This window comes from Anopheles arabiensis, chromosome 2 (genome assembly GCF_016920715.1).
Source record: "Anopheles arabiensis isolate DONGOLA chromosome 2, AaraD3, whole genome shotgun sequence".
Lineage (NCBI taxonomy): Eukaryota > Metazoa > Arthropoda > Insecta > Diptera > Culicidae > Anopheles > Anopheles arabiensis.
In genome coordinates this window covers 79,884,858-79,900,054 of record NC_053517.1, presented here as the reverse complement: position 1 = coordinate 79,900,054, position 15,197 = coordinate 79,884,858, and the positions used below count along the sequence as shown (strand labels likewise).

Below are 15,197 nucleotides of genomic sequence, written 5' to 3'. Positions count from 1 at the left end.
ACTGCACCGCCAAGCTCAAAAGACACACCAGCTTCTTGTGTGGGGCGGAGAGTGTTTACCAGCCCATGCTTAATCGGACGTTATGCATATTTGCACTGTGTAAATAAACATTTCAAACGTCCCCCGTGCACACGCGTACGTTTCCTCCTATAGGGGCAACCCGGCCTAATCCCGCCGTCGCACTATCTGGCTGGGGCGGAGTAGCTAAACGGTACGGTAAGATTTTACCCTCTTCGACGGGCTGCGGCCCTCTACTAGCAGGGGGTTTGCGTGGTTAAACAATCTAATCTTCAGCGCAAAGTAGCGAAAGCCAACAAGCAAAGCCGCCAAAAGCCAACGACTTGCGGAGTTTGTTCTACCCGCGAGATCTACGATCGATGAACCCGGAATGGATTGATATGTTAACGCGTAAGGCTTATGTACTTTTATATCCATTGCTAATGCCACTATGTCTTATTAAAGCACAATACATAAACACAATTGGAAGTGCTAATCTAAGAACAAAAGTAAACTAATAAAAGCGATTGATCATTCCACATACTGACAGGCACGCTTTCACTAGCATTAGGAACTTTTCAATTCACACTCAAAAGTTGTGCATTTTCGCAGCCGGCGTGGGATTATACCGCGATTGCGTTTCCGCTTCTCCTTGGGGAACGGTGAAGCGCAAGCAGAAAAGCGAAAAACGCAGAAAAGAAACTAACTCGAACATGACCGATGGGAGCAAAATTGATCGATCGGAACAATCCAAATCGATGAACAGCTTGAACCGATTACAGAGGTCAAAGGTGAACACATGGGTGTAAGAGAAAAAAAGAACCATTTTGTGCGGTTTTTTGTACTGTCGGTATACGGGTTTGGAAATCTCCAGTTTGCTGGCGGGTACAACCGTTATGTTAATCCTCTCGCCAATAACCTGTGGCATTTGGGTAATACTTGCGTAAAGGATTCGGGTTGCAAGTTAAAGCATCACAAATATCTCAATCTAACCGCCTATTATGAGCTGGCAAAAGTTGGTACTAAAAGGTTGATCATGGTTGGTAATAGTGGTGGGAGCTCGGAATCGGACTTAACCCATTCCGATACCGTGTTCGGAATCAATTCCAGAGCCGATTCCTATGCTGAAATCGAGGCTGATTGCGGAACTGATTCCGAAGTCGATTCAGGAGCCGATTCCTGAGTTGACTTCATTGCCGATTCCGGAGTCGGTTCCGAAATCGGAATCAGATTCGTAATCAGAATCGGATCCAGAATCGAAATCGACCGGGAATTCGCAATTTGTTCCGGAAACGGAATTAGATTTCGGAGCTAATTCCGATTCCAGACCCAATTCCGGTTCCGAAACCAATTCCGAATGCGGAACCAGTTCCAAATCCGACACCGATATAGTTTCCGGAGCCGATTACAGAGCCAAAATATCGAAATCGATACCGGAAACTGATTCCAGACTTACTATCCGGAATCGATTCCAGAAAACTTTGGATGTAGCAGGAATCGATTCCGATGAAAACTTTATTTTTCCCATCATCAGTTGGTTAGCTTTACAATGCTAGCAGTTCCACTTTACTTACTTATTTACTTACTTATCCGCTCGTCTGCCAGTCCGTTATCCCAGCCTTAATGGCGGAAGCCTCCACCTCAATTTGGGCCTACCACGCCTCCTCTGTCCTTGTGGACGGCCTAAAAAGACTTTACGGACTGGGTCGTCCGTTTCCACTTCATCTGTCTTATTAACGGAGGCACTTTTCAACACAAATTGATCTTCTTCTACTTCTCCTGCAATCCCATCTTAAACCCTTTCCAAAGCATTTCTCTCAACTGCCAAACTGCGCCTTTGCAAGCAACACACCTACAGCACAACATTCGTCACACCATAACAGCCCTCAGCTGATCAGCTTCCGTTCGGAACTGACCGTCACGTACGCACGGCCACATAATTCCGTGACGACCACATTATCACACCCAGCATCCCTCCTGCCCAGGCGCAGCTGCGTACGATACTAACGCTTTAAAAACGCACCAAACCGGTCGAGCTTCTTTTTTTTTTCGCGCATCCAAAACAAACATCACGCGAGTGGCATTGATGGCGCTCAAAACCGGCCGTACCGTGCGCTGAACTAATAATTTAATCAGCAAAACGACGCAACGGCGCCTCCAATCGGACGCTTCACAATTAGCGACGGAAGACACACCACGCTGCATGACGGAGGTGATGTTGGCAGCCGACCGCACCGTGAAACGTCTCTTCATGGTAGTGAGCTTTTTGTTTAACCACCGTTTTGGCACGCCAGCTGATGCCGTTTAAAATAGCTTCCCCCGTGTGTGAGGCTGATGACGTCAGCGGCGACACACACACACACACACACCTTTGAGCATCGTTTGGCAAATTAATCTCGACAAAGTGAGCCACCGAATGTTGTGCAGCGTTCGCTTTGATGTATTTTGAGTGGTTTGGCTTTGCAGAGGGTTCTCAAACCAAAAAAACAAGGCGCTGAAGTGGGGGAATTTGAAACGAGTCACTAATTATGTCTAATTCATCGCTGAGCCGGTGTCATATTTGGCGAAAAGATGAGTGTTTTCACACAATTGAGATTTATTTTTAGCTCTTCAAAACCGGAATCGTAAACGCGGTTTGTGTTCGCCGAAATAGAAATAGAAAGTAGCATTTAATTGTAAGCTTTTCCTTTCGCAAGACTGAACCATATTTTTTTTCGCCCAAAAACCACACTGTTCACATTGAGAAAAGCTCCGCTTTTCCCCGCCCATGGAGACGCATGGTGCCTCACTGGTGAAAGTGTCCCCACTTTCCCATTACCCGTTGACAGCCGCCGCTCACTACTTACATTTGTTTCCGCTAGCTCCTGGTAGTAGGACTCGCCGCTACCACGCCGCGACCCGACGCACATGGCGCGCCGCAGCAGGCTCGAGATGATGGAGCAGAGGCCGCATCGTTGCATCACGCCATCGACCGAACCCTGGCGCGAACTGGACGACCGTAGGCTGGCGGTGGAAGGATCGATGGTCGGGCCGCCGGACGAGGACGAGGTGGCAACGGTGGTGGCGGTGGTATTGCTCGTTGCAGCGGTATGCCCACCGCCGACACTGTCCGTCGATGCGGCCGGCGGCGCAAGGCGACCTTCGGACGCCGAGGTCCCGCGGGATCTCTTCGACGCGGCCACCTTGACTGCTTTTGCTAAACCCCGGTGCGTTCGGCTCCGCTCACTCAACGCACGAACACACACACACACACACACCCTCACACGTACACGTGTGGTGGGGACCGTGCAATGGCAAAGTGAATGGTGCGGATAGAGAAGCAACCGATCTTGCCCGATTTTTAGCAAACGAACATAGCGCACCCGGTTCGCGCGATGCGTGATATGTTTAACAACGAATCGGTTCGTTCATGGTTAGAAACGACGACTGAAGGGGCAACACATACACACATCAACCCTCTCTAAAGACTCTTTATCGAGCAAAACTCTTTAATCGCCCCGCGGACGCTGATACTGCGGCAGGAACATTTGTTTCATTCGCTTTCTACTGTGCATTGCTTGGCGGTGGCTTTTTTTGTTTATTGCATCGTCAGCACCATTAATAAATTATGCTCCGCGTAATAATGCTCAACACCTCGCCGTTCGGACAGCACCTCTTCTTTTGCACCGGGTTGCTGCTTTCGGGAGCGGACTGAACCAGCGTTGCAAGTTTGCAGTTTGGACACGTGTTAATTTTTCCCGCTTTACATCTGTTCCGCAACAGCAGTATGGCACCGGCTCGCCTTTTCATTCATGCTAGCATACCGGAGCGAACAAAGCCCGAGCTTTTAAGCAGCGCACACGAGTTACACACCCTGCCACAGTGGCGAGATAATTTACACACTTATGCAAATCACCCGGCTTGCTGCAACACACCTGGGCTGCATTTGATACGCACAATACGAAAACGAACCACACATACACACATACACACACACAAACACTCACTAAAGCTTTTGCACTGTATGTAAAGCACAGGTTTATCATTTATAAAACACTTTCACTTGTGCTCTTTTCTTCTCGTGCAGCACACTTCACAACAATTGCACGACACACTATACTCTGCAACGTGCTTTCGCTCGATGATAATTATGCTTCACGGGGTTATTATGCTTCCACACTCCACAGCACCGGTTCAGCACGGTGTAGCTAAACTATTATAGCACCATTTACATTTTGTTTCCTGAATTAAAGCGAATGGTATAGCGAAAAAGACAAACTATTATAAAAAGGGAAACACAGGGGACATTGATGGTAAACGGTTCGCGGTTCACTTTCTGTTTAGCGCACATTTCACGGGCCAAATCTTTGCAGTCTTGCACACACTTTGACATATGTGTGCACCAGTCCAAACCAAAACACACATAAGACACGCACGCACACTCACGACACGATGTAAACGACAGCGAAAAAAAGGGGAACAAAAACAGCCCGAACGAAAGCTGTCACTCAGGCGCATGGCCGGAGGTTACACACCCCATCAGAGGGGGCCACGATACACCCGGTTCACCTTCGAAGATGGCAAACACGACAGACTCAAAATCTCACAATCGAACCACCAAGCCAAGTTCCAAGCTGATGTACCCGCACCACGGATTGTGCTACTATCCCGTCTTCCCTTGCTCAAAGGCCCACAGCAGCAAGGGTACGGGTGGCATTCGCGCGTCAATTTCGTAAAATTAACACGTTCACCTAACGAGCCCGACGGAGGGACGAACCGAGCTGCCAGTTAGCGGGTTTTTGGCCGGCAGGGTGATAGCGACAGTAAGTCACCTCCGCAATTGGGTGGAAGGGGGTGATCGGGAGACTTTGCTGATCGTTTGGTCGATTCCTTTACCAACCACGATCACTTTACGAGCACGCGAGAGAAAGAGAGAGAGAGAAAGACACCAAAAGAGCGAAAATGATCGTTTAGGTCGTGTCGACGAGACGTTTACAGAGCACCATCGAGCTACGAAGAGTGGCCGTTGGTGACCGATTGAGACGTAAGTGAAATACTGACCATATACGTGCCTGGCTCAAGGTCGCGATCTGTCGAGATCTATCAGAATCGGGTGCGAGTCATCGCTGCTCAGCGTTCTGCGCGAGACTCGCCAGCAGATGGGGCGATGGTGATTGAGATTTATTCAGCGGTGTAGTGTTAAACGGTTGAACCTTCTCTCTCTCTCTCTCTTTTGAGCCAAACGAACACCGCTGCCGACTGTGAAGCATGTTTGATCGCAGCCAAAAATACTGGAGTCGGATTTTTTTGGATTGAAATCATTCGAGGTTGCTTCAGTAAGATGATATGACGGCAGCTCAAGCAAAACATCTGTTTTTCTTTATAGGCATATTTGAGGAGTAATCCCACTAAAACCTTTTAAAGATGAAGGAAAGCTTATGTAGGAGTTTATAGCATCTTTACTCCATAATGGCTGAAAGCTTGCTCAATACGCACTGTAATAATATCCAAAACTGCAGTCTCAAAAGATTGGAAACTAACAATGGTTTTCATCAAACTTTTGAAAAAAATTGTCCAGCATTACGAATAAATCTTTTAAATATGCTCAAAGAAAACATTCATTTTTTCTGGTATATACATTACTTTTTATAGAAACCTTGAACTTGATTGGCAACTGAGGTATTGTAATGAGAACCGAACAATACCGAAGAATCCTGAGCTTCTCTCCAAAGCCTAAGAAATTATTATAAGCGAAAATTCACCATCTGCCGAAATACTAACGGGTCAAAACTTTCCCAATCTTCAACTAAGTTCCAATCGTCAATGCAAATCAAATCAACACAATCCGACCACAACGCACCATCGGGAGCGTACCAAGACAACAAAAAAAGTTTAAATTAGATTCTAAGGATTTGAGTGCGGACACGTCCAACACTTTCACATGACACAGAAACACTAGACACAATCCTTCCGGAGCTGTCGCTTAAATCCCACCAGCCTACACCACATCATACCTCACTTCCGCCCCTTCCCCTCGATGACATATCTAAAACTTTGGGAACAAAACAACACGGACACGCTGCAAACAAGACAGCAGGACGGTTCTAATAAACCAAACCCTAGAACCGGCACCAAACATTCACCAGTCCAGTGCCGTTGGAAATCCGTTTTCACATCAGCCCGACACACCCGCGCGGAAGTTGTCCGTGGAGTGGTGGAAAGGGGGCTTGCTGTGCTTAAAGTTTATAATTAAGGCCAGTGCCAGTGTGGAAGGGATTTAAACTAAACACCTTATACATGGCCCACCCAAGCCCCCCTGGAAAAGCTGACTGGTGTCGGTGACACCACTTGCCCGACGGTCGTCCAAAAGGGACATCTACTACTTCTGGACGGCACAGTCAAAGCAATCGACAATCCTCGCCGGTTAGTGCTGCGTTGTACACAAAATATTGGCAGCCGTGAAATATAAGCCGTTGTGTATACAAATTCCCTGCACTGCTTTGCGATCGGAAGGAAAAAGAGAGATAGAGTGGGGGGGAAAAACGAACCCTCAACCGTGCTCATCAAAGAACGATACAATCCGTCCTTTGACAAGGGCGGTAACATGAAGCTTAATGGAAAAGAGGAGGGCAGGTTGGTCGGGGAAACGCACACGGATGAGCAGGATTTAGGAAGATGTCGTGCAAACTTCCACGTGCAAACAAAACTTATTGTCACCGGCTCGTCGTGTTGTTCCATCGTCTTGTCCGTAGGTTTTTTTTCATTTGTTTGGGAAGTTCTCTTATCTCTGTGTTTCGTCCGAATTTTCCGAGAAAACAGCTGCTGCTGACGAATGGTGGTGCTGCAGTGATGATTGCGCTTGATGATGAGGAGCATTGCCGGTTGCCGACTGCCGACGTTGATAGCGGACGTGCCCGTGTTGGGTAAGTGTAAACAATGCTCGAAAACAGGCGCCACACAAAAAAAAAAACGCGACACGGGGTCCGTGGGCGTAACTGTCAAAGTTTTGTTTAAAGGATTGCCGCCAGGGAGGGGCGACGATGTGACACAATTTGAATTTGTGGTTGTCGTTCCCATCAATTCCCTGCGTCCAAGCGTTGATCGATCGCGTGCGAAACAATTCATCAGTCCCGAACAGGAGTAAAAGGGATGTCCCGTACCGTCCCTCGTAACGACCCCACCATTCCACCCGTATCATTCTCCCACGCTACGCGGCGAGGGAGAAAGTTTTCAAAATCAATTAAATCTTTTCGAGTCGCGTGTACACACACACCCTTCCCGTTTCACGTTTCAGCCCAAAGGTTTGTTCGTTTGCTGCTCATGATTATTAATGTTCTTTTCAATTTCGCACCGCCTGCTGTAAAAAGTGTGTGTGTCTGTGTTACAGACGGAACGGACAAAAAAGCTTCTACACACACACAAAAACACACACACGGGGGTACCCCTTTTTCCAGTGAAACAGGAAGAAACGGTGGAATTGGACTAACTGGTCCCATTGCATTAAATAGCTCTGCTGTGGTTAAACTTTCCAACGAGTTCCTGGGAAAGAGTGTTGGCGGTTTTTGGATGGTATAAATTAATTTTAATCAAGGCAGCAGCATTCACCGTTGCTAGGTGGGAGAATTCATCCTTAGAACGCCCACACAAAAGGCATTGGCGCATCGTTTCGGTTGATCATTGATTGTGGAAAAGAGTAGAACACATGCGTCACAGTGCGCACAGTGGGGATTGCAAAAAGGACGAACACTTTTAGCGCCCTTATGAAGTATTGTTGTTTTATGTTGTATGCATCAAAATGGTGTAAGTGGACAGAAGAAGAAACAATATTGTTTAAATATTTAATTCCTCATCTTTTAGGCCATTCAACAGACATCCATGGTGTGGTCTTTTATTCTAAAAATCGACAACAAACACAAATTCCTTCTTATTCAACCCACAGAGAGGGATTACACCCTCTTTCTTAACCATGAATTCTACTCCACAATTCACAGCTCTGGGTATTGTTCGCGAGGGTGCAAAACATGCAGCTTAAAACGGCCAAAATATTCCTCCATTAAAACACATCGATCGCATCACTTCGGCAGCGCCAAACCGAAAACATAGCAAGAAGCACCAAGAAACGAAACACAAATAAACAAACATTAAGCCACATACACATACACCCGTTGGGCACCCGTCCCGTCCCAGCAGGGGCAGCTCAGTCTCCGCTTGGGCGATTTTTCACGATGACGTTCTATTAAATTTTCCATAAAAATGCTATAAATTCTTCCCTTTTGGATCCAGCAGCTCCCTTCTCCGCATCACCACTTGTTTCCCTTTAACCTCACCTTAAGCATTGGAACTCGTGCCTCCTTCCTGCTCCCCATTCCAGCGTTGACCCACTTTGGAACCGGGTTTTAAACGTGGAGAAGAAATATAAAACAACAACCTTACGTTCTCATTAGCATTTTGCAGTCGAAATATCGAGCCAGGCCAGGGCGAAGGTGGTGCTATATATCCTGCAGAGCGGAGGATTGCCGTCCAAAGAAACACGCCTCTTGGACCTAGATTGTCTTAAGCGCTGAGCGAAGGAAAATTCGAACGAAATGCGAGAAAAAACGACCATTGGTGACGTGTTTTGGAGCTAAAAGCTAAACAAAAACTCACGCTCCAATGCCAAGAACCTTATTTTTTTTTGTCCACCTTTCGTCATGTATTTCCACCTAGGAAAACACACATTCCAACAGCCGTTAGAATGGCCCGTTTATATTCATATTAGGTCCTACCGCTTTTTCTTCTGTTACGCTCCACAGATGTGGTGGTGTGCTCTTTGGAACGCGCCCACGACTTCAATACTGAGAGTCGAAGTCTTCAGAAGTCGTCCGGAGTCATCCGGAGTCGGAGTCGTCCGGAGTTGGAGTAGTCCGGAGTCGTCCGGAGTCATCCAGAGTTGTACGAAGTCAGCTAAAGTTATCCAGAGTCGGAGTCGCCCGGACTCCGGAGATGTCCGGAGTCAACTCGAGTCGGAATCGGCCAGAAGCATTTCGTTTTGAGGTTTTTATTCTCTTTTGTTTTACGCTTGCACTTAATAAACCGTCCTTTCTTTTTAGGAATAGCGGTTTAAGTCGAGTCGGCGGGAATCTGAGATCAAATACCAAATCAAAAAAACATTGCACCGGCCGTCTACCGCTAACTCCGGACAGCCCTGACTTTGGTCGACTCTGATTTCCAACAGATTACGGACGACTCCGGATAACTCCGCCTCCGGGCGACTCCGGATGACTCCTGACAACTCTGGACGACTCCGGGCAATTCTTGACGGCTCCAGACGATTCCAGACGATTCCAGACGGATAATGCTGGACGGGCCTATTTTCCGAAGTCGGTTTTGAAATTTTTGGAGTCATGTCGGAATCGATTCTGCATTTTTGCCAACTTTACCCATCACTACTCCACAGCCCATCGGTGTACCGGTCTGCGTCATCAATTTCCTACGGCATTTTCTCGCTTTCCGCCGCACTCAGTGCCATGCGCTGGTCACTGCTGGTGTGTGTATGTTGAACTTCTCTGCTTTACTCTGGCCATATTTTCGGCACAACAAACTCCGAAGACGTTCAAAAACTCCAAGACAAGGAAAAGGTGCAAAAGGAACCTCACCCAAAGTCGTCCCCACTCTTAAGGACAGGGCGAGACCATAAAACCAACCTTCCCGCACACAGCACTGCCGCTCATAAAGCACAGCCAGCACAACAGTGCCATCGGTCAGAAGGAGCTTGGTGACATTTTAAAAGCCGCCCACCAGAGCCTGCTTATCCCTGTTCGTGACGAGCTCAAATGTCATGTCTGACCGGTTTGGACTTTTTCGCAACACTTCCTGCGGCAGAAGAATGTGCGACGTATGCCACTGTGGCAAAGCGCGGTGTGCGGTGGAATTATTTATGCCATTTTATGTCATTCTCATACACACATACACACCGCACTGAAAGGACAAGATCGTTTGGTGTACTGACTTCGGTTTGCTTTATTGCATCCGGTAAATATGCAGATTGCATATTGAGCCATACCGGCGATGCTAAACTTCCTGTTCCGAGCCGTTGGAAAGACGAAGCCGAAGAAAAACTGTACAGTGTGTCCTAATTTTAAACCGAACCTGCAATCCGAAAATAGTCAAGCCACTCCAATGACGTCACTGGTTGAGCACAGGTATCATCATCATTCCCTGTTAATCCGAGGGTGACGCGACGAAAAAGTGACAATGCATTTAAAACGATTACCAAACGATGCTGGGCGCTTCCATAACTGAATCATAAATTAAATTGAAATAAATTCAATTTGTCACCAAAAGTTTGAACCCACCCCCGCCCTCCATAGAGGCGAGTGCGAGAGGTGTAATGGACCCATCGCATAAGCTTTGCCCTTTTGGATTCGGCTTTTCAAAGTTCTACGCGCGCACGTATTTCCGCAGCCAGCTTTGATCGTGCGTCATCAGTTTGCGTCGACACATACAGGGGGTACGCGGACCGAAGAGAAAACGCGATTTTCCTTCTCTATCCCCAAAGCTCCAAACCGCCCATTTATGAGGCGCCTCGCAGTACATTGCGGCCAAACGCGCTTCAAGGGCGCGGACGCGCGCACATACGAATTTAATTTTCTTTAATTAACCCCAACATCGTTCCCTATTTGTTCGACCCACTGGGGAAGGGAAAGGACGCGCTGGCGATGCAGCGCTGCTGGGTAAACGGTTAAAGGTCAGCCCGACTTCCGACGAATGAAATCGAACCGTTTGGGGGGAAGGATGGGTTGAGCCGGTTTGGTAGGGAACGACGTTAAGCATTTGTCTAACTGATTCATCCTCAACCGTTTCCGAGCAACATTTGCCGTATTTTCCCTGCACAAAACCCTTTTTGTGTTGTTGGTTGTGTGTTTGTGTGTGTGGCTGCGTGTATATGCCTCCTATTTCCTTTACGGCTTACCATCCCCCTCTCCCCCTTCTCAGTCAAGGTTGTGCCCTTCAAGCGACGTTACATCGGTCGCGAGGGAAAAGGATAAATCACGCATTGGGAAATTGTGCTTCTGCTACTTGAGAGGGAAAACTTACATCCCTCATCCCCCCTTTATTTGCAAGGGACTCTTTGTGGCGTCAGCACACGTGTGAAGGAACAAAAAGGAGCTTCACAAAGGGTCGGGATTTAATCGTGCTCATGTTACCTTTACACTTTAAAGTGTAAGTGCAAAATAATATATACACCATTGTTTTTCATTTTTCAACAATTTCAATAAATTATTGGCCTTTAAAAAAGTAGTCTTCAAAACATAGCAAAAACCATATTCAATCAAATATTAATAAACATGTACTCAATCTGTATGATGTTTTCCCTTGGTTTGATCTGGAATCGTGAAAAAAAGCCCAGCGAAGCTTCCCATGATACATTAAACCCACTGGAAAACAGTTTCCATGGCAACCTATTGACGATAAGTAGCACTCTCTCTCTCTCTCTTACTCAGTCGCTTGCTGTGGAGTTTTTTCACAACATATCCTCTTTTCCTTTCCCTACTCTCTCTCTCTCTCTCACTTCCTATCTCATTCTCACTGTAGTTTTCCCTTTTTCCGTGCGCCTTCTGGCTCTCTTATCAATTGGAGCGTGTTTATTAAGAGCACAACGCGAAGAGGCAAACGCTCACGCTCTTTTGGTTCTCTTTCTCTTTCTCTCCATCTCTCTGTGTCTCTAGCATGATAAGGCAGAGGGAAAGGTTTTCTAGCGCCCAGCGCTCTCCGGGGGAGGAATCTATCTCTCCAGCAAACGACGCCAAGCTTATCCTCGGCATATTCTTAACCAGCCCCGGGGGCTCAGCCAAGCATTCGTGCACTGAAGCCAAAAGGGAGCAGTGTTGATTCCTTCTTTTTATTCGCTATGCTGTGTTTTCCGTTTCTTTTCCACTCCTATTTCTAGCGAAACCGTGTGGCTGGTTGGCTCTAGCCCGGCGAAAAAGTACATAACTTTTTTTGTTGTTGCTGTGTTGTTGTGCTTTGCTCGTTTTTCATTTGTAGGTTATCTTCCAACGGCAGGACGGCATGTTACCGACTTTGAGAGGGAGAGTAGTGGTTGACAAAACGAGAAAGACGGTCAGGGGAAACAAGTCTTTTTTTTCGACATTCAACACACAGCTGCTGCATTTGTCGAAGCCTGTCAATTTGGAAGGATGTTCTATTTTCAGTGCACACATTCAGCGAGCATTCAACTCGGGCTGAAATTTATAGAAAATGTGTGTGTGTGTTTTTCTTCTATTGCTTATTTTAGCAGGAAAAAATGATTGAAAATGGGACATTGAATCATTTTTTAATTGGAACCATTTTTTCACAGAGTTTAAGTGAAAACATAATCCATTGCCTCATTCGAAGAAACCGTGTTTTCCATGTAATTTGCAAATATTTTATCATTTTGCATACCACAATTATGGCAATGATTTTCCTAAAGCACGCGTGTGCTTTCTGGTCCCCAGAATAAACACACACACACACACACATTCGCACACCAACTTGCACATAAATAGCTATCAGTCCGGGGAAAATGCACTCTGCTCTGCGATGGTGAAAAACAGCAAACGCTCATTTCACACACAGGCAAAAGCTCATTTTCTCTCCGATTTCGCTCACACTAACATCTCACCCACCGTAACGCTCACTCGCACTCTCTTTCGTTCTCTCTTTCTCTACCGTTTTGTACGCTCCCAAACGTGCGTGTTCACGCTCACCCTTGTTCCACCCCTGAAGACACCCCTCCCCATCCCATCCTTCTCCAGTGGCAAACCATCACCCTGCTAACTAGATTACCGTCCCTCACTGAAGACGGAATACACACACACATGTTGTTTCCATTTCACTCCTATCACTCACTATCACCACTTTTTCGTCCATCTCTTTCACACTTGCGCGTGTGTTTGAATGGTGCACAGACCGTGTCACAGCGACGGGGTGTACTTTCTCCAGCTCGGTCTGCCTGTGTCTGTGTATTTGTGTGTGTGTGTGCCACTTGATCAATCTCGATCCAAAAGGTTGGTTTTTCGCATTAGAAGCCGTCACGACCGGAAAGAAAGGCAAGGGAAAGACGGTGGAAGCACCTGTGTGGGAAACTTGTTTTCCCTCTTTTGCTGCCGATGGACCGTTTTTATGTTGGTACACCCGGGGCCTGGTTTTACCTGCCGCAAAGACAGAGAAGCAATTGTGCAGCATTTGCAGCTTACCACACGCCGATATGATTCGGCTTCATAGAAATTGATTAATTCATGGATTTTCACACGCATTTTTACGCATCTCGCGGCCAGCAACTGTCAAACTCAAGTCATACGCACAGCCTATCTTCAATCAGTATAGAGCGCACGCACGAAGACACGGGAAAGAGACGCAGCAAGACACAGACAACGAGCAAAAAAACAAAGCACCTTTGACATTACCCGTGTTGCCTTTCCCCAATCCCCAAAGATGCCCCCCTGTCTGACAGATCACATGCAGAAAATTAAGCGATCTTCTCGGACGGTGTGTACATGGGGCGCTGAAGGCCACCCGAACACATTAACTTGAAGCTTAAGCACTCATCTCCAGGCCCTCTCCCTCTCGTTTGTAGGTGCGTTTTTTTGTTTTGCTTCTTCTACTCCAAATCCTGTACAACGAACAATCCCCCCTTAAGGGTGGGTGTTGTTTTATGGGAACCAGCTTTACGGCACTCGCTCTCTTCCTCCGATATTATTTTCTTCATTTCGTGCTATTTTTTTTTCTTTTTTTTTGACAAGTTGTGCACGGGGTGTCTTGTTTCTTGAAATCACACTCCACAACACTCTCTGCAGGTTTTGGGGGACACGTACACACACACACACATACATACACACCGACACACTGCATACCTTCGGTGCGAGAGTCTTGGAATGCTGCGCCCTCCCTCTATCACGACACCCTCTACTATTCCTGCACCCCCACCGAGTGTGCCGTTGTGTCTGCGATAGTGAGGGTACAACCTTCTCCGCTGGTGAGTTATGTTCGACTGTTTAGGTTACCAGAGCTGGCATGGCGGCCTACATACTATCTCACGCGACCTGAGATGACTTTTGACACGAGACACTTTTCTGTTCGCCGCAGCTCCTAGCTGCTGCTGCTGCGACGTTGAAGGTGGCGCACGAGCTGCGGCAAACCCACCCACCCTACCCGTTGCCCCTAACTCAATGTAGCCCGATTCAGGGGGGAGAAGGTGGGACAGAGAAACCCCATCACACTCAGAAACAACCCCTCCACACACACACGGCACGCACTGACGGGGTGCGTTCTGCTTCTTCTTTTGTTTCTAGCCTCCAGTAGGTTGCGCGTTGGGTGTTGTTCGCTGTTTTGTTTACTACCGATGACAACGGGCTGCATTAAACATGGGTGTGTTGTTTTATTTTCGGTTTTTGTTTTTGTTTTGCTTCATATTCTTTCCCCCTTCCCCTCTGCACTGCACACGCACTACCAGGCCTCGTTCTCTCTCTCGCTCTCTCGCTGCTCTCTGGCTATCGCTATTTCTCTGTGTGTCCCACCAACCCCTACAAACGGAACGACGCTTCTCATTCACCGGAACACACAAACACACACATACACAGGCACACTGGCTCTGGTCTCTTCCCGGCGAAACAGGCACAGAAGAAAGATCAGAGGAAGACAGCAGCGGGCACACACAAACACACAGAGCTGGTGGATGGGCGAAAGAATGGCCAGACCCCCTGTGTAACGCACTTTTGACGTTTCCATGCAACCGTACGCACACGCACACACACACTGGATACACTGGTGTGGTTGCTGGACAACAACAGCAACATTGCAGCCAAACGGGACCAAACCCTCCGCCGCAACAGCAAGCACCAGAGCAACAACACCACCACCAAAGAGCACTTTGCAAAATTCGCAACAAAAACACACACCAAAAAAAAAACACCCGCAGCAGTGAGGCTCCCGCTTATCTTAGGGCGTCAGGCCTCAAAAACATACTTTTTAGCAAACTATACAGCGCGGTTTTGTGAAAATCAATGCCTGCTATCTGGTTTGCAGCATTTGCACGAGCTAACCTCTTACGGTGGACATCTCACGTTTTGTTTTCTCCCTTTTGCTCCGCGGTCCGGGGGTATTTTTTTGTTTTTTTTTTTTGCTTCCCTCAATGCAAGAAGGAAGTGTTCGGTTTCGAAACGCGCACGCACCTCTTCTCGACAGCGAAGAAGAACTTT

At 47.4% G+C, this 15,197-nt stretch overlaps 1 protein-coding gene across 8 annotated transcripts in view; it reads right to left on the bottom strand.

The window, feature by feature from the left end:
• Positions 1-15,197, bottom strand: part of LOC120895473 — a 126,159-nt gene extending 110,962 nt beyond the window's left edge. For 2 of the 8 annotated variants that reach the window (XM_040298906.1, XM_040298913.1), the window contains exons 1-2: positions 15,042-15,197; positions 2,844-4,218 (exon numbers count right to left, since the gene is read on the bottom strand). In XM_040298906.1, coding sequence (XP_040154840.1) covers positions 2,844-2,957 — 114 coding nt within the window. In that variant the 5' untranslated portion in view covers positions 2,958-4,218; positions 15,042-15,197. Of the gene's footprint in view, positions 1-2,843; positions 4,219-4,309; positions 4,330-4,416; positions 4,571-13,853; positions 14,085-14,964 lie in introns of those variants that run through there. The other 6 variants (XM_040298907.1, XM_040298908.1, XM_040298909.1 and 3 more) reach the window with 6 other exon arrangements.